The sequence below is a fragment of the Protobothrops mucrosquamatus genome, unplaced genomic scaffold (assembly GCF_001527695.2).
Source record: "Protobothrops mucrosquamatus isolate PMUCROS unplaced genomic scaffold, P.Mucros_1.0 scaffold922, whole genome shotgun sequence".
NCBI classification, from domain to species: domain Eukaryota; kingdom Metazoa; phylum Chordata; class Lepidosauria; order Squamata; family Viperidae; genus Protobothrops; species Protobothrops mucrosquamatus.
Genome location: NW_015387173.1, coordinates 288,141 through 312,091, shown reverse-complemented (window position 1 = coordinate 312,091; position 23,951 = coordinate 288,141). Strand labels below are relative to the sequence as shown.

The 23,951-nt window shown below is 36.7% G+C and overlaps 1 protein-coding gene and 1 long non-coding RNA gene across 2 annotated transcripts in view; both read right to left on the bottom strand.

Moving 5' to 3' along the window:
- Nucleotides 1-1,881: 1,881 nt before the first annotated feature.
- On the bottom strand, nt 1,882-2,575 carry LOC107290557. The gene is made up of 2 exons (XR_001548955.1): nt 2,539-2,575; nt 1,882-2,291 (listed from the first exon to the last, which is right to left on the bottom strand). It is a non-coding gene; the product is annotated as an uncharacterized LOC107290557 (long non-coding RNA).
- Nucleotides 2,576-2,956: 381 nt separating this feature from the next.
- CRY2 (cryptochrome circadian regulator 2) overlaps nt 2,957-23,951 on the bottom strand; it is a 39,096-nt gene continuing 18,101 nt past the window's right edge. Inside the window, exons 2-10 of the mRNA XM_015819446.2 lie at nt 16,755-16,948; nt 14,326-14,414; nt 13,376-13,516; nt 12,083-12,394; nt 10,079-10,230; nt 9,602-9,804; nt 8,101-8,190; nt 7,620-7,759; nt 2,957-3,599 (exon numbers count right to left, since the gene is read on the bottom strand). Coding sequence (XP_015674932.2) covers nt 3,582-3,599; nt 7,620-7,759; nt 8,101-8,190; nt 9,602-9,804; nt 10,079-10,230; nt 12,083-12,394; nt 13,376-13,516; nt 14,326-14,414; nt 16,755-16,948 — 1,339 coding nt within the window. The 3' untranslated portion in view covers nt 2,957-3,581. The remainder of the gene's footprint in view (nt 3,600-7,619; nt 7,760-8,100; nt 8,191-9,601; nt 9,805-10,078; nt 10,231-12,082; nt 12,395-13,375; nt 13,517-14,325; nt 14,415-16,754; nt 16,949-23,951) is intronic.

The window sequence follows — 23,951 nt, the reverse complement described above, 5'->3', positions numbered from 1 at the left end:
AACTGTTGTAAGTCAAGGACTACCTGTACCACTGGACTCTGAATCTTTGTAGCATGCCAGCTTCCTATTTTTCTTAATTTAAAAGATTTTTAAATGTTTGAAGTCAGATGAGTGAATTTATAAGGCACCAAAGGAGGTGTCTCTGGCTACATTTATGGTCCTGGATGCCATGTTGGGCCATCTATCATTCCATATATTAATATTTCAACTTTTATTTAATATATTACCTTCTTCTGGAGCATACGGTTTGACTTCTGACTAACTGACTTAATTACTGGAATTACCAACAACTTAAAGCTTATGAAGTTTCAGGTCATTATTCTTTGACTTCTATGAATCCAGCAAGCAATTTCAAAAATCATTGATAATCACTCCAAAGCTTTGGTTGGTCATGGCAATATCTTTGCAAACATTTCCTTCATTGCAGGTTATTTCAGGACAGCCAAGGAAGGTTGTTACTCTTGAAAGTCTAACTTAAATAATAATTCTGGGACTCCATTAATAAAGTCTGTGGTAAAAAGATAAATTCAATAAGAATTTAAAATATAATCCAAGCTTTCAGATGTTTTTTTTTAATTTGCTCTGAAAGTGTAAGAGTTTGGGCATTCTTCAAAAACTTCATCTCACCATAGCAGCTGAGAAGCAACTTAATTGCATGGTAGGATCCGAAGAATTTTGTATTCTTCAAAAGATGGAAAACAAAGTTGAATGATGGATAGGAGGAAGGCTTGGACAAAAACAAAGCGATTAGTCAAGACAAAACAATCTTTAATTTCAGAATATTTTTAAAACAGGTTACTCAAGCCACTTCTAGCACTGAAAAGCATTCCTGTGTAGCTATATTGTGTTCTCAGTTATCCATTTATTTATTTCCCTATAGTTCAAATTTCAGCTCAAATACAAATTCAGTTTGAGTTACTTCCTCCTGTGTTCTTTAAGTTCATGTTTCTCAATCTTGAGAACTTTAAAATATGTGGGCTTCAACCCCCAGAATTCTCCATTCAACATATTGGCAGAGGAATTCCAGGAGTTGAAGTCCACATATATTAAGTTGCCAAGGTTGAGAAACAATGATGTGAGCCATCATGTTTGTGATAACCTTTGATTAATTTAGAGATGAGGAAGATTTTTTGACCTTCATGGAGGCTAGTGGGGCACAGCTACTGATTGTGATGTCACTTGAGTAAGCAACAACATTGGAGATTGGATGAATTTAATGGACAAAAAGGATCATTCTTAAGCCTCTTATGCCTTAAATTCCCATAGCAGGACAACTGCCCCAATTTTTGAAGTCTTAAGAGTTTCTAAGAAGTTACTAGGGGTCGTTCAGTTTGGCAGAGTTTATTGGCAATAAATACAAAACAATATTGATTCAACTATTGAATTCATTGTTGAGGATAAAACGTACATAATATAGTTACTGTACAACATCTGTAAAAAGCAACAAAATATTTTGAGCCAAAATTGAAGAATTAAATTTATACTGTAGAACATGCATCTTTTTCCAAGTTGTGGTAAGAAACAGGAACATATTTTTAGGGCATCAAATAATGCAGATTAATTACCCTCTATGGAAGAGTCAAAAATGACAGTTTAGCAAATAATGATAGCAACATGAAGTTAGAAAATATTTTGACCTATGCAAATTTATCCAAGGATTATACTGGATAAATAGCTTTAAAATAGTTTGTAAAATTGCTGTTGTTGTTCAATCACTTCTGTCTCTGATCTGATGAATTCCATTTTGCCAGGATTGTCTATAGTAACTGTTTTGAGTTTTTGTAAACTCTTGTTTGGGTCATTATGTATATATTTGGGTCATGGTGATATCTAGCCACCAGGTCTTCTGAAAGTTTCTTTTTTTATTGCCTTTGATTTTTCGAAACATAAGGGTCTTCTCCAATTATTCTTGCCTTTACATTCTGTATTCAAAATACTAAGCTTTAGTCTCATTGTTAGTGTTTCCAATAAGCAGATTTTACTTCATCTAGTATTATTTTTATTTCTGGCAATCCAAATAAATTATTTTCTCCACCACACTGCATTTTTCTTCGTTAAAACTTTCTGATAGTCCATCTTTCACAAATGTATTAAAACTGATATCTCTGCATGTCAAAATTTCTGTCGACCTATTAGTCATTTTCCCAAGTAGCAGGTACTTATTTTATGGCAACAGTCATTATCTCTCTGAATTTTTGAGCCTAGGGGGAAAAATTGTTACTGTTTCAATTTCTTCTCTACAGTATTTGCATTGGGTCAGTATTACATGACATAGTCCAGGGGTAGGCAACCTTGGCTCTTTTATGACTCGTGGACTTCAACTTCCAGAATTCCTGAGCCAGCTTGGCTGGCTCAGGAATTTTGAGAGTTGAAATCCAAGAGTCATAAAAGAGCCAAGGTTGCTTACCCCTGACATAGTCTTAAGATTTTTGTTTTTGTTTAATAATCAGCAGCTGATTGGCTTTCCCACTCTCTTTTCACCTTCAATAATCAAAGAGGAATTATCAAATTAATCGAATTAAGGTGACAGTTTACAACCTTGGTACATTTTGTCAATTTTGAAATATTTTGTTGCTTTATATTTTATAGTTGCTGCTTCTTGGTTATCATACAGATTCTTCAATAGGGAGATGAGATGTCTCAATATAGCAGTTTTTAAGGGGTATGCACCTTGTGCTGTATTCTACACAGCCCAAAACAGTAGTATAATCAATATAGTAAAAACGTGAGACTGATATTGCTGCTAAAGGTGGTTCTACAAACTATTGAATCATGCACACATGGCTTCTCTATTTTGGCTTTCTTTTTGTAAAATAAATGATGACATGGTGTAATATGTCATGTAAAGTTGTTCATCTGAGGTTGTACTTACCTATTTTAAGAACTGCTAAGGACCAGATGATTTTTACTATGTCCTGATATGTAAAACCATAGAACTCAAAGAGAGTGTACTTTCTTTTTCACATCACTGTAGGTGTCCAGTATATCTTTTTTGTTTCAGAATAACATGATTGGAAGATAAACACTTTAGTAAACATTAAATTTACTATTTTTAGTACCTTCAAATTGGTCACTGTTGTTCCAGTACTGTGCTTTTGTAGAAGCAATAAATACTGGTTTAATGATATTTTTTTACAGATGTGATTCATCTATAATATTATCTGTATACATGTTTAGTGGTTGCATGGAGTGTTTAAATGGAATTACTAGGAGCACCATGAAATATTTTGCATGGTTCATCCAAGTTCTTCCTAATAAACAATGACAACAGAACAAGTAATGATGTGCTAAATGAAGCAAGAAGGATATATCATTTGAAGTACCTTGAATAAACTTGCAAATGAGCAAGTCTTAGCTCCAGATTTTCCTTGACCAATTCCCTAATCTGAAGAAAGGCACGTATTTGTTCACTGAGATTTTGTTTATTAACAAAACTTGTTCACTGCATCTTTCATAAGAGATTTAGAGTCCTTGTGTATTGCACATTCACATGCTCAACAAATGAAATTGCTGTTCAATGTTGTGATTTTTCTTACAAAAATACTTCCCATTAGCCATTCTGTGAGATTGTTTTTGTCTCATCAGTTTCCAAATTCAGGCTGAAAAGAAATAAGAAAAAAGAAAAGAAATAAGAAATCTAAGGTTATTGGGCAGTTTGCTCACAAGCTGAGAACGTAAGTAGAGAATACAATGAAAATATCTTTATCTACATATATTTACCACTGTCATGAAGAAAAATTGTGATCCAAATGAGTTTGTTCATTTATGGAAAAAACCCACCAGCTGAAAACCATGTAGTTATTAAACAATGGTATCTGCAGTCGATTGTCTTTATTTGTTTGCAAATTCGGCTACTTACTAAATATATTTGTTACTATAAAATCAATAGGGTACTTGAGGCACTTTCATTTGTGAATATACAGAGTGGTTAAAAAAATGAGTCATCCAATGCACAAGTTCCCAACTGAGGTTTCAGTATTCGCTAATTAAGTATTCGCTAATTGCAGTGACTTTTAAAAACACAACTACAGGTAGTCCTCATTCAGTGATCATTTGAAATTACCACAGAGTTGAATGAGAGGACTTATGACCATTTCTCAGAGTTGCAGCCATTGCAAGCAGCCACATGATTGCGATTGGGCACTTGGCAACTGGCTCACTATTAAAATGGTTATAATGTTCCATGCTCACATGTTTACTATTTATGACCCCTATTTCTGGCTTCCAATAAGCAAAGTCAATGGGGAAGATGGCAGGAGGTCACAAATGGCAATCACATGATCAGAGGATGCTGTGACCGTGTGAAATTCTCCTATCAATAGCAACAGATACCACTGCCCATGACTTTACAAACACATCCATTTAGCAATGGAATTGCCGGTCCCAATTATCCTTATTAAGCGAGGGCTACTTTTACCGTGAATAATGAGCATACTCTGTATTTTGAAAAGTCTCAAATATGAAAAAATAAACACTCCTAACCACACATTTACACTCTATATAAGTCAAGACAGAAAAGAAGACAAGATGAAAGTTAAAGATTTGGGAGAGATTTTAACATGTACAAAGAGGTAGTAATATGGATGTTGCAAAGCAGTGATTAACAATCTAATGCAACTAAGAAGTTATATACTGGAAATATGAAAAGTAGGAGATAAGAAAGAAAACTGGAGCTAGATAAGGAGCCTAATGGTGAAGAGAGTTTCTGAAGACAATTAAAAAGATGTGTAATGAGAAACATGATGTGGGCAAAAACTAGAAAAGCAAGAAATGAACAAATGACAATGACAATATTCAATCCTTGCAGTAGAGGGCAATAAAACCACAGCAATTTTGTAAGGATGAGCATTTTTGGCTGCTAAAAGTGTAGAATCACTGAAAACATTCCAAAATCTCAGGGAGAAGGAGCAATGAAAGCATTCCCAAGGAGAAAAATGTAACATTTATTCTAAATTATAGAACAATAATCTAGGATAGCATCCATTTCCCCCCTCCCATTTTAAAAAGGAAAACAAGAAGGAAAAGAAAACGTGACTGTATAGAGAGATTAAAAAAAAGGGGAGGAATAACAAGAATGTTTAAAATGAGAGAACAGAAAGCAAGGATGTCATATGCATTCTTCAAAAATATTTGTACAATACCTTTGTTAACTCATTGATTCTCTGCCCAATTTATACATGTAATATTACTGTAAGGATAAAAATGAAGTAACCTTCATGTAAACCCTTTTGAGATCTTAGAGGAAGGCAATATTTACATGCTATGAATGAATGAATGAATGAATGAATACTTTATTTGGCAATCAAAATGTAAAAACTAAGCTGCTAGTATATAAACATATTTCTGCTTCAAGAAAGGAAAATAAAAAACTAACTCTCAACGGAAACATATTAGCATCAAAGAACCAAATTTGAAATAGTCTGCCTTCTGCAGACTCCCTTTAAGTCCCAACTTGTCAAAGTCTCTAACAAATACTTTTAAATAAAAGGAAACACCTAAACCAGAAGTGGGGAAACTATGGCCCCTTTATGACTTGTGTACATCAACGCCCAGAATTCCTTAGCCATTGTTTCTTAAAGTGGGGTTCAAGGACCTCTAAGGGTCCATGAAATCAAAATTATTTGCCAGCCTATGTTACAATATAATACAATATTAAAATTCCATCAAACAATTATGAGAAGCAGTGATAGCAGGATTGATTTCAATTTTTAATATTGTAAAAATTCAGAAATATAATCCATACAAACAAAAGCTCTTTTATGGTCCTCCATAATCTTTAAAAATGGGAAGGGGTCCTGAAAGAAAAAACCTTAAGGAAGTTTAAGAAAGAAAGTGACGTAAACAAATTAAAGAAATGTCTGTCTCCGTGTCCATGCTGTTATTAAAAAGGCAACAGAGCCCCTCTTTGAGGGAGATGGGCTGTTCAGAAATATGAAATATAAATACATTTATTGTTTTAATGATGAAAGTGGCTATAATTGGCAGTTTCAAAATGAGATATTGTATAATGAATATTAAGTAATAAAATTTCTGATCATTACCAAAAATGCTCATCCCAATTGGGCTAGTAGACTAAAAGAAAAAAGGATATCAGCTGAATCCACTAACCTATAACAATGTGTCTATTTTTTAAATAATAACTGCAATTAAGGAAACACAAAACAAAAACTTTAAAATGCTAGTAGAAGTCATATTTTTCAATATTTTATATGGAACATCAACTCTCCTAACTTCTAATATTACATTGATATTAATTTACATTCAGATGTTAGGTAATCTAAGAGAACCCAATAGTTCCTCAGATTTTCCTTTTATATTTTCTGTATTCTTTGCAGTGCCCAAAATAGAACAGTTACAACTATTCCTGTGCAAACTCTCAATACGGAAAAAGTTTTGACTCTGAATGTACTAAATAAACGAGAAGGATCATATGTAAGACCTTCGCTCCTTCTGATCATTTTGTATTGCAGAATGTTCACAAAAGTGTCACTTCTGATTAAGTTTTTAGAAAAATGAAACAAAAGTATTTCTTTCTGACAAGCAATTGTGATTGCACAGGTCATATACGTACTAAGAAAAAAAATAACTTTAGACTCAATATTTAATAGTGGGAAGACAACAATCCTGGGAAATTTCTAAAAACCCTACATTGTAAACCTGAGAGTAAATCTAAGGCAAGGATAGCAATCTGGAAGACTTTCCTCTTGCAGCCCCATTCTGTAGTTCCCATGCTGCTGAATTTCTGCAGAACAATGCAAAATTTGAAAGGATAATTTAATTGACACCAAACGTAGAAACCAGAGCCATTAAATTCTGTTTATGAAGTAATGTACTTATCTTCCCTCAAAGTAACATTCCAAAAACTAGGGAAGCAGGCTCAAAATTTTACCTTCCTCCTCAATCCTTTGGGCTGTCCCTTTTATATCTTTGCACTGTTGTCTCAAAGCAGGAAACAATAAAAATCCAAATTATTTGCTCTAGTCCAGGGGTGTCAAACTCAATTTCATTGAGGGCCGCATCAGCATTGCAGTTGCCCTTGGGGTGTGTGTGTGGCCAGGGTGGGTGCGGCCTACTGGGTGGGCATGGATGGAGTGGGTGTGATCTACTGGGTGGGCATGGCGAGCTCTACATCGTTCACGTCAAGGGTGCCTGTGGGGGTCTGGGCAGAAGTGGGACAGATCTGAGGGTCTCTGGCAGAAGGGGGTGGGACTGGGGCAAGCGCCAAGGCATGGTCCATTTCTTCATTCCTCACAAAGGGTGACACCTCCCCAGCATGCACCCAGGGGGTGGGGCCGACGCAACGGGCTGGTTCCTCGCTGTTTCTAGACAGCCTTGTGGAGCTAAGACTGAATGCATTTCAGCATAGATGGCCACCACAAAATTGTACATTGGCTCCTGGCTGGCCTGGGCCAGGACCAGGGCCAAGGCAGTGGGGGCCGTTCCCTCACTGTTTCCAGGATGGCTTCGCGAGCCACATGAAACCACTTCGCGGGCCGCATCCGGCCCCCAGGCCTTGTGTTTGACATGTCTGCTCTAGTCCCAAATATCTAACATTCACAGCATAACAGAATAACAGAGTGGATCTTGGTGGTCTTCTAATCCAACCTGTAGCTACTTACTTGCGAAAGTTCTTGTTGTGGTTTCTTTGATACCTGATGTACCATCATCCTAACTCTTTTGTAGAGCTCTTCACTATTGTCTTCCTCAGCGTCACATTTCCGTTTTGGAGAAGTCTGGCTACAGTGGGACTGCCTTAGTGCTGTAAAAAGACAAGTATAACAGCTGCCATTAGGCCACTTCTCATCTTCTAGAATCTCAAGAATTGTCATTTAAGCTTTCAAGTGTTTACCATGCTAGGCAGAAGATACATATATACTAACTATATGGGAAAATGCAGGAGAAAGAGCCTTAGTTGTAGATTTCTGTTTACCATTGTGCTTCAGAGTTTCTTGCTGAAGGTGGTACCATGTTTTTTTTTCTCTTTCCCTTCTATTAGAATACACAAACCATTCCAAGAGATTTGTTGAAGCTATATTAAAAGTGAAAGTGTTGTCTAATGATAATGAAAAGTTGTATAATTTGTGGAAAACACTTGCTCACTTGTATTGCTGCAGCTTCCATGGACTGAAGAAAGGTCTGTGGTTATATTACTGAAGTCCTCTATACAGGATGGGACAGAGGCCAATAAACCTGAAAAAATGGCATCTGTATTAGAGAGCAGGCCTACTTTTTCATTATAGCTTAAATATATATATTCACATATACATTAATAAAAGAGAAAGTGTGTAGCTCAGGGTTGAACTGTGGGATCCTTGGTGCTCTCTGAGGCTGGTTGTTTTCTTACAGATGTTTCAATATCAAACTAAGTAACATCCTCAAGAGTTGATGGGATTGATCTTGGCGGTTACTTGATTAGGCTGTTGTTTACTGTTAGCATGTTTATCTGAGTTGGTAGTTCCTTGATTAGGGTATTGTTATTTTTTGATTGTTGATTTAGTGTTAATCTTGGTGTTAATCTCTGTTCATCTGGGTGTTGACATCAAATAAGAGCAAACCCACTCCCTTTTAGCACTGATGCTGTTACCTAGTTTGGCAATGAAATGTCTGCAAGAAAACAGCCAAGCTCAAAGCAGCAAAGATTCCACAAACACACACTAACTTATATACCTGGATCGAAATCACTAAAGTCTCAGGTGTTGGTTTGTCTCATAGAACTGGAATTAATTAAGCAATTTTCACTAGGATTAAACAGAGTTGGCAGGAACTATATTAGGCCAGATTCTCTCAAGTGAATGGGGCTTTGGATCCAGACTACCTCAGACCCAATCCCAAAGTAATCTATTTTCAGGCCTAGTGATTTACAGTAACAGAACTTTCAATACTATAAAAGCAGTCACCAGAATGGAGGCATTTCCTGTTAGAGCCTCTCTACTTGGATGAAAAGTCTTTTCTTGCTTGTGCATCACCCATTCAATTTGGGTAATGGAAATATATTATGAATGCATTGCTTAATATCTATTAAACTTTAAGAATGTCTTATAAACTGAGGACTGCACTAATTTCCATATTTAATACAATGGTGGTAGATCTAAACAAATCTAAGAATAATTAGCATTATTTTAATCCAACCAGTATATTAACCTAGTTAACTAGGAAGCTAAAGATTTCATATCAGGAAATCAACATTTAGCAAGGGTGAAAGTGCTTTCAAATCATGCAACCTAAAGTCCATGTTGTAAGAGCATCTAGTCATAGTCATTGGGAAATTTTATTCAGAAATTAAGAATGACTGCAGAAATATGGCAAGCAGGTAGAATCCAGCAGAGGCATCCCCAGGATCCACCATTTTTGTCAAAAAGTTGAATGCAAGATTATTCCTGCTTCCACAATGCACATACAATACATCCAAGAGAATAACTGTTTATTTGATTTGATTGAACAAATTGGTTTTTAAGCTTTAGCATCATAAGACCTTCTTTGCTATGAATTTCAAGAAAAAAATCAGCATTTATTATATGTCTGTCTGTCCCTCAGAATTGATGAGACTTGAGTGACATACAAATTTAACAAATTATTACTATTAATTATTAAATATACATACAAAGGCCTCTGTAGCGTGAGAGCTGTTGATAAATCTGCTTCATGCGTTCAATGTTTAGTCGACTGGTCTCTGCATGGTTCACCATGGGTTTGGGATAGTCTACCCCAATTATACATTTTGCTGCCTTTTGAACTGACTCAGAGGCATTCCAGGGCTCGTAGATATAGCGTGATGGAAAACCTTTCAATTGGGGTAGATACCGCCTATAGAATAAATCAATGAGGACTACCATTAATTATTTTAAATAATTTATATATGTAGCCAGCCAGCCCAATTATGTAAAGTGTATGTATTCTTGTATTCTTATTTAATTTTTTTTTACTTTACTTACGCAAGGCAGCCTCTGTCTGTGAACTGACAATCAAAAACTGTGCCACAAAAGGGGAAAAAAGGGGGGATAACAGGAAAAGGAAGAGTAAATGTTCATTTTGGCTTTAGTGTGACCGAAGCTTTGATGGTATCAACCCATATGCTCACCTAATGTAGTCACCACTGGGATCTGTACGACGCCCAAAGCCAACAGGACAGTAGCAGTGGAAAAACTGCTGGAAGAATGCACTGCAGGAAAGCCACATCCAGCTACCTGCATTCACACTGAAATCTGCATCCAGAAGCAGCTCATCAAATACCTGTGGAAAGGGAAAGAGAGAAAATGTGAGGGAAGACTTTCGCAGTAAGCTTGAGTGGTCAGAATCAAAGACTCTGTTTAGTGGCTGGTACAATTTTGACGTGTAGAAAAGAAACAGAATTTTAGACCATGTTTGTTGCTGATCTTATATCAACTGTTTTGGAAGCCTTGTCAGCTGTACAAAGTTCTGATGTTTAGTGACCCTGATTCTGGACAATGTATCCAATTAACTGCTGTGTATTTTATTTTGTATATAGATATATTTTACTACTTTCCTCCCAATGAAGCCAAGAGCAATGTGTACCATGTTAAAGTATTAACACATATTTTCCATAAAATGGCTTGATTAAAACAATCTGTGTTAAATCAACCTCTATAAAATAATAAAACAGTATTATTTATAACAAATAACATATTTATAACAAATTTAGATTCAAGACAGTCTAAAAAACAGCCTGATCTTGGGGCAGTTGTTACCTTGCAAATACATACTGATATGATATTTTGAATTGGGCAGAGGAGAGGTGAAATGACAGAATAGAATGAGCTGAGCCCCAGGGAAAAAAACCCCAAAATTGAGGTGCCACCATCATTGAGGCCCTGGTTCTATCCACCATTTTGCAACCTAGGCCTTCTCCTACTGATCTTAGTGCAAGGGTGGAAAGCAGGCCTTTAAATACCTGTATTCTGAAATTCTTAGTAAGACTGTGCTATCCTTTGAATTTGAAGGCACAAATGTGCTTCAGAAGCACTCAGGTACTGTAGCATCTGTTTGCAATTCCTTAAAATAGTTGTCCCTTCCCTAGGATTGTACTGCTTCCAATTGCGGTACAATGTGGTAAAAGGTTTAAAGAGTTTAAATATTTAAGGAGTTGCGGATAGATACTACATTAGTGTCCCACACATTTCAAAGGATATTTTTGTTACTGAATCTGAAGCCCTGCACTGCTCTACTACTTACATCTTTACTGACTAATGTCAACACAACCAGCCAGTGCAGCACATACTTCAGTTCCATACTTTCTCAATTAACTACCCCAGTAGTTAATTGATCAGTTGATTTCTGCAGCTTGTGAACTATTTTCTACGGTTGCAGTAATTCAGTCATGGAATTAACAGAGCCTGATTCCTGAAAATAAGCTACTGTATTAGGCTCCACTTAGGCAGAGTTGGCACAGCAGTGGAAAATGGATATTATATATGTGTGTGTGTGTGAATAGAGCCATGGTGGCACAGTGGTTAGAATGCAGTATTGCAAGTTAATTCTGCTGACTGCCAAGAGTTCGATTCTGACTGGCTCAAAGTTGACTCAACCTTCCATCCTTCCGAGGTCAGTAAAATGAGGACCCAGATTGTTGGGGGCAATATGCTAACTCTTAGAGAAGGCTGTATAGCATTGTGAAGCAGTATATAAGTGCTATTGCTATATTAGCACCATGAACTAAATATCTATAGAAGCCTAATGCCACTAAACTATACTCCAGTTGAATTTGGTTTCTGGGAATTTGCCTATATTTTCTGCTAAGATGTTATTTTCAAATCTTTCATTCACTCTTTCATTCCTTAAAAGAGACTTATCAACAGAATTCTCTAAGACAGTGTTTCTCAACCTTGACAATTTTAAGGCATGTGGATTCAACTCCCAGAATTCCACAGCCAGCATTGCTGGCTGTGGAATTCTGGGAGTTGAAGTCCACATGCCTTAAAATTGTCAAGGTTGAGAAACACTGCTCTAAGAGAACACTTTCCCTTTATAAGAGAATAACTGTTTCAATTCCTCATGACCTATATAACACCCTTTCTTAAATCATCAGCATCCTCGGAATTTTTTATCACCTCCTGATATGACTCACCCTCACTCCAGATTCCCAGCTGATCCAAAGGTCACCTCTGGTTAGAAAGCAGGCTGCAGCATGCCGGGCCAGGTGGTGAATCCAGCCTTCCTGTCTCAGTTGGGTCATAATTGCATCAATCCAAGGGAAACCTGTCTTGCCTTCTGCCCACTTTGCCAAGGCTTCAGGATTCCTGTCCCATGGGATCTGGATGCAAATAGGATTTCCTTCCATGCGATCAAATTTAGGATTATTTGTGGCAGCTGTATAAAAAAATTCCCTCCAGAGTAATTGGCCATAAAGCGACAGAGGTGGAGAGCTGTTCCGCTTCACCTAAAGAGGGCAAAAAAGATCATGCTCTATTGGATGAATTTCTGTCAGTCACCAAATGAATTCTGAGGTAATTTTGGTTCCAAATTAAACTATCCAGGGAATCAAGTTTTAGGAAATTTTTAACAGGAGAGCCTAGTATTTTGAGGAAACATCCACTCAGGGAAAAAGGCATTTAGGACCAAGCCTATTTAGAATAGAACAGTCCCACTAAATTCTTCACCAAATATTAGATAATGTGATAAGATTATTTGCTTTAAATCTTTTTTGTCTACTGGAAAGCAGGACATTCAGAATAATAAAAGCAAAGCAGTTTAAAATATTTGATGCAAAAGGTAATCCTATGAATGCATGTCTAAAAGGTATGAATTGAATAATTGTAGACACACCCACGTTTAGATTTTATGTTGTTGTTGTGTCCATATTTCCTTATTTTCAAAAAGGACTATATAATACAATTGTTGCTTTTGTTTATTTGTATCCCATAGTTACTATTTTTACAAATAACTCAAGGTTGTGAACATATCCAACACACTTTCCTCCTCCTGTTTTCCCTATGATAACCCTATGAGGTAAGTTGGGCTGAGAGAGAGTGACTGGCTCAAGGTCACCCAGCTGGCTTGCATGGCTACAGCAGAACTAGAACTCACGATCTCCCATTTTCTAGCCTGGTGCCTTAATCACTAGATCAAACTGGCTCTCATTTTATCATTTGTATGCATATTTGTAATTTTATTTTACTTATATTTGTAATTTATTTTACTTATAATTCAATCATATACTGTAACTTAAAAGCAGCCTAAAAGATACGAATACTCTCAGGTAAGGTCCAATACTATAATGAAGTAGAAATAAGACTAAAGGACATAATACCTGGAAGGTGTGCATTACTACAAGTAGAAATAAGTTGGGAATTAATATATTATCCAAATCATTTCATTTCCTGATGTTGGCAAATCTTCTTTCCAATTCTCATTTCCTCACCTTTTTGTAAAGTTCCCAAAGCCGATAATAGAATAAGCGACAAGACAAGCAGCCAAACCGAAGATAGGGACTCAGCCCTGTGGGGCTGGCCAATAACGAATTGGCATTCATCCTTGGCCGTTCATAGTTTGCAACCCATGCCTTGAAGATATTGGGACAGAAAAAAATAGAAGTGAAAATAAATAAATAAATAAAAATAAAGAAATTATTTCTTAATTTATAATAAATTTATTTTTATTATAATTAATAAAGAAGATTCAGTGTTTCTTGATTAAAAATGTTGCTTGTTGTTATGAACAAGCTTATAAATATCTTCAAATATGTATGCATGGGAATAGGAAAGACATCTTAGCAATCCAAAAATATTGTCAGAACCTGTAGCAATATCTGGCATAGAATACCTGACTCAATTTTTTTTTAAACACAGGCCCCTTGTTTCATCACAGAACTAAATTAATCCCTATGGTTTTCTAACAGAACACGATTTCTTGCAACACAACCTCCAGTTAAGTATCTATGATAGAAACAATATGAAAAAAGGATTTGAGGAGAGGTAAGCACAAATATTATTTTGGATTACGATATTTCTCTTAAGATATTTCTCAGCCATTACAACAGAAGAAGGATTATATGCATATTCATTAATACATGGCACATTTTTATCGCAAAAATATAAGGCAATGCAGCTTGTTCTAAAGTCAAATGACTTAGAACAGTGGTTCTCAATCTGTGGTCCGCGAACTCCTGGGGATCTGCGATGTCATCACAAGAGGACTGTGAAGTCTTGAAGAAATGCTATGATTTAAATTTTGAGTTAAGTCTTGGGGGTCTGTGGCCACAAAAGGTATTTAAAAGGGGGTCCATGATGAAGAAAAGGCTGACAACCACTAACTTAGAAAACATAATCTTTCCCTGAAAGGTAATTTTGCAAGAAAGATAGGGATGGTTACCTTTCTTTCCAAATGCTTATCCAGACGAGTTAAGGCTTCAGTCTCCCCTCCCTGCCAAACAGCTGGAGCAAGTCCCTCAGTGGGAAACCCTGAGTGAAAAAGGAGTGCATCTATTAAAATTCAGTCAGCATGATTAATATCTCAAGCTGTCTCAGAACTGCTTGCTGCCATGTTTGCTAAACCACATGCAGAACTGCTTAACTTAAAATAACTTAACTTTGAAAATGGAAAATGAACAAGTTAAAGAAACAATGACAAGATGGGCGAAAATTTTTGGATACAATATAGAATTAGAAAAATGGCAAAATTTATGGGAAAGAAATTACAAACTGACAAGGTAAACTTCCTACAAAGAACATTTATATAAGATGTTTTATAGATGGCACTTGCCACCAGCAAGACTAGCAAAAATGTTCAAAAACATGTCAGATAGATGTTGGAAGGCACTTGTTATCATGTTTGGTGGACTTGTGACAAAGTAAAGAGTTATTGGAAAAAGATACATGCCTGGCTAGAAAAGATGTTGGGAGAACATGTAGATTTTAAACCTGAACTTTTTAAATTAGATATAATGCCAGAAAAGACTAACAAACAAAGCATATATTTGATTTTGCATGTCACAACAGTGGCAAGAATTATATTTGCACAATACTGGAAAAATGAAGGAATACCATCAGATGAAGAAATAATTTAAAAAATACTAGAATGCACAGAGATGGATAGACTGACTATGAGACTGAAAGAAAAAGAAGAAACGGAATATTATCAAACTTGGGACTTATTTTATCGATGGCTAGAGGAAAGAATAAAGGATTAGGAATTAAATATGTATTAGCGAATGTAAACTCAGACAGCACGTTTGTTGAAAAATTATTTTTGAATGTATGGAAAAAAAAAACAATAAAACTTTTACAAAAAATAAAATAAAATAATTGGAATGAGTCAGAGTACATCTTTAGAAAAAAAAAAGAAGCCTAATCTGAAACATGCATGCAGACAATGCAGCTTATGTTATTAAAACAGAGAAATATCTTGCTCTTTTTGAAAATCCTTTTATTATAGGGCTTTAAAAAAAAGGCCCATATGAAAAAAAGGTAGGGGGTTAGGAATCAAAATGGCAACACTCCAATAGAAAATCCTGGTTTAATAATGGTAATTAGGGATTGTAAAAAAAGCCAGAAATTTCTAGGTGCAAATATATACAATAAGAAAAAGAATTTTAAAGATCAATTTTCAATTGAAACCAGATCTTTTCTTACTGGATTAATGAATAGCCAATTAGAAAATAGCCACAGAAGATTATTTTTCTATTACTGCTGTGAAACTATTATATGCACAAAAATGGAAAAAAATCTGAAATATCCACAATGGAGGAATAGTTGGTGAAGATGACAGACCTAGCAGAGAGAGAAAAATTAACTTGTTTGTTTCCAGAAAGATCAACAACTACATTTATCAATGACTGAAAACTCCTTATGTTGAGTTTAAGATATTATTCCACCATCATTTTATTATGTTTTTATTTTCTGTTGCAAATTTCCCAAGCCTTTTTTTGAATGCTGAGATAAAAAAAATCACTAATAAACACTGTTTTGCTCAATTATATATAAAAAAATGTCTAGTCACTCAATTATTAAAATCTATATAAATAAAAATGTAAACGTTCGTTTGTTCAAAATCTTAAATCTCCAAAAGTTCTTCACCAATTGCTTTGAAAATTTGGCATAACTTTGCATTCGAATACGCGCGTGTTTTTATATACCTATATTATATAGATGTCACACCTGTGACAGGTAAAAACATGCTTTTTTTGAAAAACAGCGCCATCTCTTGGACGTAAAAGCATACCCACAAGCATTGTGAAATTAAACATATTACAAACGTGCGCTTTCTCTTTTCTTTCTTTTCCATTTAATCAAACTGAGCCACAGCAACGCGTGGCCAGGTACAGCTAGTGTATAATAAAGTATAATAGACATGAATAAAACAAAACACATTATTTTATTGGAATTTTTGGAATATCTTATTTTAGAATATTGAAATAAGTTAAAGGTTGTTTTTTTTAACTGTTTGCTCAACATGAAGAATAACTGTAATGACCTAATGGAGGATATTTATGTAGCTGCCTAGAATCACAGAAAAGTGAGATGGGCGGTTATATAAACAGAATGAATGAACAAAATAATATGGGCACCACTTGAGGACCTGAAAGGATGGGTTAGGGACAGTTCATCCTGGAAAAGGGCTATCCATGCTAAGAGTTAACACCGACCTCATGGCATATAATCAATTAATCAATGGACAGTTGATCAGTTCATTTTCTCAACTTCAGAATGTATGGATAATCTGAAGATTGCTTTGAAACCCAAACCAGATGAGATTAAATAAGGAAAGCACTACAGCCCATCTAGGAAGTGTTCCAAACCCACCAAAAATACCTAGTTCCTCTAAAGATGGCACTCCATAGGTTTCATCATGGTTCTCTTGGATCTTTGTCTGGCACATCTCCATTTGTTGGCTTGTTATGGTGCTGACCGGCTTTTTTGGCAGGTCCATGCGACTAATGATGGCCTGAAAACGTTTGTAAGTGAGGGGTGGTTTATGTCCATTCAGCTCAATGATCCTGCAGGATAAAGAAACAACAGCTTTGTTCCATGAGATGGGCAGGGAAAGTATATTGTCAAGATCTTCCTTCCTTCCTTCCTTCCTTCCTTCCTTCCTTCCTTCCTTCCTTCCTTCCTTCCTTCCTCCTTCTTTCCTTCCTTCCTTCCTCCCTCCCTCCCTCCCTATTTACTTGCTTATTTATTCAAATTGTTCCCTTCCTTGTTAGCCTTCTACAGGTAGTCTTCAACTTACGACCACAACTGAGCCCAACATTTCTGTTGCTAAGTGAAACATTTGTTAGGTGAATTTGCCCCATTTTATGACCTTTCTTGCCATAGTTGTTAAGTGAATCACTGAAGTTGTTAAGTTACTGTCTTGGTTGTTAAGTGAATCTGGCTTCCCCGTTGACTTTGCTTGTAAGAAAGTCGCAAAAGATAGCCACATGACCCTGGGACACTGCAACTGTCATAACTATGAGTCAGTTGCCAAGTGACTGAATTTTGATCACATGACCGTGGGGATGCTGCAACAGTCGTAAGTGTGAAAAATGGCCATAAGTCACTTTTTCAGTGGTGTAACATTGAATGGTCACTAAATGAACTGTTGTAAGTTGAGGACTACTTATATAAGGCTTCATAGACCTGCCTTTTCCCTCAAACATTAGAGCTGGGAAGTTAGAGGAATCTGGTTGATTTGTCTGTTTGCAATTGATCTGCAAGATGGAAGGGGTTTTTTGGAACTCAGATGCATTATATTATTAAGGTCTGTTAGTTGAGCAACCACGACCAACAGCTGCAGGACTACTGGAAGAAAAATTGTTTATCCATCACAAATATAGAAAGACTGAAAATAAAGAAATTCACCAAGGTGAATCCAGTATTCCTATAGAATCCTTCTCATTCTCAACTCAATGAAAGTTGAGACTAGCATGTCTTTACCTATGTATTTGGTGTTTGACTCAGGGTATTAAAAGTGGAATGGTAAAAAGTTTACAATGGCAGCCTTTATTAAAAACAAAGCAAGAGAAGTCATGGAATGTATATCTCCTCTCCCTTAACATTATGCAATATATTCAAGGATTTTGACTGTACATTTATGTTGTTTCTTTTTTTAAAAAAAATAGCAGAAAGATATTTTAGGTGTTTTTTTGTAGGAAGTACTGTGTACATGTGATCATGAATAATTCAGATAACTTTTTTGTGAACCTTAAAATAATATTTTAAAAACTGAGTCTGCATCTGATTTTTAAATTTTATTTGGCTTGAGTTAAAAAAATTTGAATGGGTTGCGTATATTTCTCTTCCTTCCAGTCTAGATGTAAAGGGTTACAGTCCTCCCCCTCCATATCCTTATTCCCAAGAGGTAGCACCTTTATACATATTTCTGATGCCAATATGTATATGAACTACTGGAGATGCAAGAGAAAGCAAACCTGTTCACTGACAAAAAATAAAAATAAAAAAATAAAAAATGATTCTTCCTTTTTTTTTTGTCATCATCTGTGATTTGAGGGATTTGTTGGGGATATCTGTTTTATTTCCAGATATCTATAGTTTACACCCTCTGAATGCTATGCATATATATTACAGTGATTATTATAAATCTGTACTGTACTGTAATGTACTGAATATAAGACTGTTTCATTGAAAATACCCATAAGAGGAATAGAATACAGTCTATTGTCTGAAACTAGAATGCATTTTGCTAATATTTAATATTTACATATTTAATATTTAAATGAAAGAATTCCATTTAGTTCGCTGCTGAAGAAGTCTGGACTTTAAATTTACCTTAAACTTGTTTCATCACACTAAATGATGTCATTATTTGAATTTTTTTTGAATGACCTAATTCAGCATATTGAAACTCAAGTACTTTGGCCACCTAATGAGAAGGAAGGACTCATTGGAGAAGGGCCTAATGCTGGGAAAGATTGAGGGCAATAGAAGAAGGGGACGACAGAGAATGAGGTGGCTGGATGGAGTCACTGAAGCAGTAGGCGTGAGCTTAAATGGACTCCAGAAGATGATAGAGGACAGGAAGGCCTGGAGGAACATTGTCCATGGGGTCGCGATGGGTCAGACACGACTTCGCAACTAACAACAACAAATTCAGCATAATGTCATAATTTCAAATTTAATGGAGACTGGATTGACAAGGCATTGCTGCCCCCCAATTAAACTATTAAATCTACATTTCCTTGTACTAAAAAGCCTACTTCTTGAAAACCTGTACAACAGTTCAAAACCAAGAATAAAAAAGACATAATGAGCAATGCATTAAAGCTAAATCCGCTGTAAGTTATATTTTCTTTGAATAACATTCTAAGTTTCAGAAGCCTTTGACTAGTGGTTTGGTTGCCCCACTTTTATGAAATACAAAACTATCTTCACATAGTTCAAACTGGAATAGCAGAACAGGGAAAAAAATTATTGTGTAAATAGGAAAGTGTCAAAAGCATGGGGAACTACACTGAACAATTCTCTATGTAGTTTACAATTTTTGCTCCTGGTAGAAAATCCTGTCACCCATTTAACCAAAGGATGAATTTTCAATGTAACTACAGTAGTAGATCTTCAAATCCTCGATTCCTGATACAGTTCTAAAGATAAATGGTTTGCACTGAAGCAACAGATCTGTAACAAACTCCAGAATAAAATACAGCAGATCAAAGCAAAACAAGAAAGCTTAAAAGAGGAAAAAAAAACAGGCTAGAACAGGAAGAGTTAAACAGAAACAGCAAGAGTCAAGCTGCTGTCTTATATAAAATCTGAGGCAGCAGAACAGCTTTCTGTTCCTTCAGCCAATCTTCCTCGTCACCCATCTATGCAAACAGTGCTTTCAATCCAGCCATGTGCCTGACTTTCCTCCAGGGCAGCACATGTGATGGGGAGGAGCTCCACGTTGCTCATCCTTTTCAATCAGCTATGCTCACATGCGTGGCTTTGTGACCCAACTTTCTAACAATGCATAAACATCCACAAAGGGACTGTGTCTTTGAATCCAAGCGTCAATCTCTTTTCAGTTAACAAAGCTAAACGCAATCTTCAAAAATGAGTTTTTCTCTTGAAATTAGGTGCATTATAGACGAATAAGGATCCAAGGCAATGGTATGACTGTTGACTACAAATATGAAACCAGATTAAAGAGCATGTTCCAGATTCTGCAACTGCCAGCATATTGATCATGAAAATATAAAGTCAAAGCTTTGGCTCAGTCCTGCTTAACAGGAGTCTTTAGGAAAGCCTCTTTCAGGTGTAGCTCCCCAATTTTACTATGATGGACTATGAAAAACAAGCTTTGCTAGAATGCCCAAGCAATTCTAAAAATTAGAACTCTAGGAAAAAGTTTCTCCTTTTACAAGAGCAAATATGTTCTAGGAGGCAATAGCTAAAATAGATGAGTAATACAAATAATGTAAGCGTTTCCCATTTTGAAAGGGATACGAAAACCTCTACAGCTGAAGAAAGAAAAACTCACAAGTGTTTTTTCCCATTATTTGCAATATGTTGCTTCATCCACAGAAACCCTACAATAAAGCAGTACAAGGCTTATTTGATTACAGGTTTCAAAGCTGCAGCCTAAGCAGTTTCTTAACTGATTAACATTTAATACCGGTAAGGGATTGCTATTTTCAATGACCACCAAGAGAGAAATTTTCCAGACAACCCATCTTGGAGGGAATCCAATATTTAGACAGCAATACTTTATAAGCCAGAAGCATGATAAACTATGAGATGGCTTACAGCCCTGCACAATTTTAATATTGTGGTCTGCAAAACTTTTTTTTTCTCTATAATTGCACAAAGTAGATCATTTCAAGAGCTATGCAGGCCTAATCTGCATCAACGGAAGGTCTCACTCTCTAGATCAGGGGTGTCAAACTGCCAGCCCACGGGCTGGTTGCATCATGCGGAGGCCGCGCCCACCCCAGCTCCGGCAATGCAAAAAAAGTCACAACACGTTGTGACACGTCACGTGACGCAACGAGTTTGACACCCGTGCTCTATGAATCCTTCCCTATCCATCACTGCCAGTCAGAGAGAGGAATGCTTGAAAAAAGAAATTAAAAATCATTAAGAAATAGAAAGAAAAATATGTATTTTTATTTTCCCCCGAAAAAATAAAAAGGACTTCCTAATACATTCATTTTGAATGATACCTAGAACAAAGGTGAAAGAATCTATGTTTTCAACCTATGAAATCAAGAAATAAATATATAAAGAATGAAGTTTGTTGCAATGTGCTAAAATATACATCTTTCTCTCCATCCATCTACCCACTTTTTCTCAACCATTTCCCCCTGAAAATTAGTACTCTGCGTTACTGCTTGAATAAGTGGAGACCTTCATGCAAAGTAGGATTAGTTTCTTCTGTTTTCAGTAATAATTCTTTGCCTGTCTGCTTTTCCTGAACAAGCAGACATCATGAGATGTTCTAATTCCTCAACAATTCAGCAGCTTACAATGCTGTTTGTAACATTTATATGATGTTATAATAATGTTTATGGCATAGTATTAAGATGTTAGACAAGGAGTGGGATTCTGATCGACCTTCCAGCCATGGAAGCTTGCTAGCTGACTCTGTGCCTTTCATTCTCCCTTAGCCTAGTCTACCTTGTAGGGGTATTAGAACATAGCATCATAGAACTGGAAGAGACCTCGGAGGTCTTCCAGTCAACCTCCTGCTAAAGGCAGGAGTCTTATACTACCCCAAATGGTTGCCCAGTCTATTTTTGAAAACCTCCAGTGATGGCACACCCACAACTCCAGGAAACAAGATATTAATTATTCTTACTGTCAGAAAATATCACCTTATCCCTAGATTGGATCTCTCTTTGACAAAATTCCACTGTTACTTCTTATACAGCTTTCTGTTGCTTTGGAGAATAAGTCAGTCCCCTCTGTGACAGCCCCTCGGGTACTGGAAGACTGTTATCATGCCCCCCCAATTCTTCTCTTTAATAGGCTAGACATATTTAGCTCCCCCAACCATTCATCATACGATTTAGCCTCCAGACTCTTTATATCATTGTTGCTCTTCTCTGCACACTTTCCAGGCTCTCAACATCTTTTTTGTATTGTGGTGATTAGAACAGGGTGCAGTATTCTAAGTGTGGCCTCACGAATGTGGCATTGTTGTGGGGTAAAAAAACAGAAGGAGGGAGAACTATGTTTATTTAGCAAATTCTCCAAATTTCTGGCTTTATGCTGTTTCTAAATTTCTGGAAAATTTACATCTCTAGTCAGCCAGCACAAAGTTGATCCTGCCAATGATTCTACAAGAATACTGACAGGACCATTTATGTTTCAACTGTAGCCTCTCACTGGGCAAGACCTGAGGCATTCCTAGAGTTTTTATTTGGTGCACATCGCTCCTAAGGCTGGGCGGGGGGGGGGGGGGGGGGGGGGGGGGGAGAGGAGAGGTTCAAGCCAGATGAACACCCGCTGGAACCGCCCTGCATCCTTTGTTTGTGCCAGTCTTCTGTCCCAGAGAAATGAAAATAATGGAAGCATAGCATAACTGAACATGTTGCTGCTAGCTCTGCTCCATAAAGCCTTGTCCTCTGATATCACCCAGCCACTCGATGACACAGAAGGCTGGGCTTGGCTCCTGGCTCCGATCCAATTCTCCGCTGTATCTAATTTGTGGCTTGCTTCTGCTTGTCTTTTCCCACACACATTTCAAGTTTGAAAACTGGCACAGGCAACAATATTGTTTCATATATCTTCCTATTGAACTATAGAGGCATTTGTATTCCAGGAGACTGTTCACCTATAGCAGGGAGGTAGACAAGCCGATCCCCAACTCCCAGTCCGTGGACCGGCACTGGTCCATGGCATGCCAGAAATCAGGCCGCGCAAATAAGTGAAGCCCGATCCACGGGATGCAGGCAGCATGCAAAACCATATCTCCTCTGGTCCTCAGAAAAACCTTTCTCCATTGAACCAGTCCCTGGTGCCCAAAAGGTTGGGGCCACTGGCCTACAGGAATTCCATCTTGTGGACCAGCCGCTCTATTCAATAGTCTGCAATTATAAGTGCAAACTGCTACATCTGGATGGCTAAAATAGTATAGATATATGATTAGTACACCATAAACCATGCTATCTGCCATCATAGACCCCACAATCTTTCTTCATGAATGATTGGTAATATGGCAACTGAATTAATTTGAGCTCCTTTTCCTTGGGGCTTTCAACACTGAAGGTAAGGCTGTCCAGTCGGGAATGATTCAGGATTGCACGTCGTCCATAACTGGACCTGATATGACTAATATCTGGTCTCACACAATCAGTAGAACATATGTTGGATTTAATATTATATTCAAATGGCACTGGTGCTTTGGAAATGTAGAGGTTTCATATGACTCCGCTGCTATGGACTAATTGCTCTCTATATAATCTACATGTCTGAAAAATTGGTTAAAATGGTGCATTCCTGGCACCTGATGGATATGGATATTTTCCTGACCCCATGGAGACATTTTCTCACATTGTCTATTGGCGACACTATTAATGCCCTGGAGATGGCCCAAACTGACCCAGAGATGGCCCAAACTGACATTATTACACACTTGGTTTACTAGGAAGTAGGCTAGTACAGTACAGTACATGGAACATTAATTGCAGTTTAAGTAAAGAATACTTTAGGATGGATCAGATTGAACATGGCGGGAGGCCATTTGAAATCCTATTCCATTTCAGCACCCACTATTCTTTAAGAAATACAAGAAAACATCCAAAGTACATATCCCCTCTTTTAAAAATACGCCTGGACTTTACTAGATTGCAAGCTTGCTGTAGGTATAACTTATGGGACTTGTATTTGTAGACATAACAAACTTAGTTTGTATTTTATAAATATAGAATTAGTTTCTCTTTATTCTTCTCTCCTCTTTCTCAGAACATGGGAGTTTGCTATATACTCAAACTGTTAACTTCTGTATCTATATGGCCATAGCAGAGAAAATGAAACTGTGACCCATTTTATAAAAAAGTCTCCCAAGTCATCCCCTATACC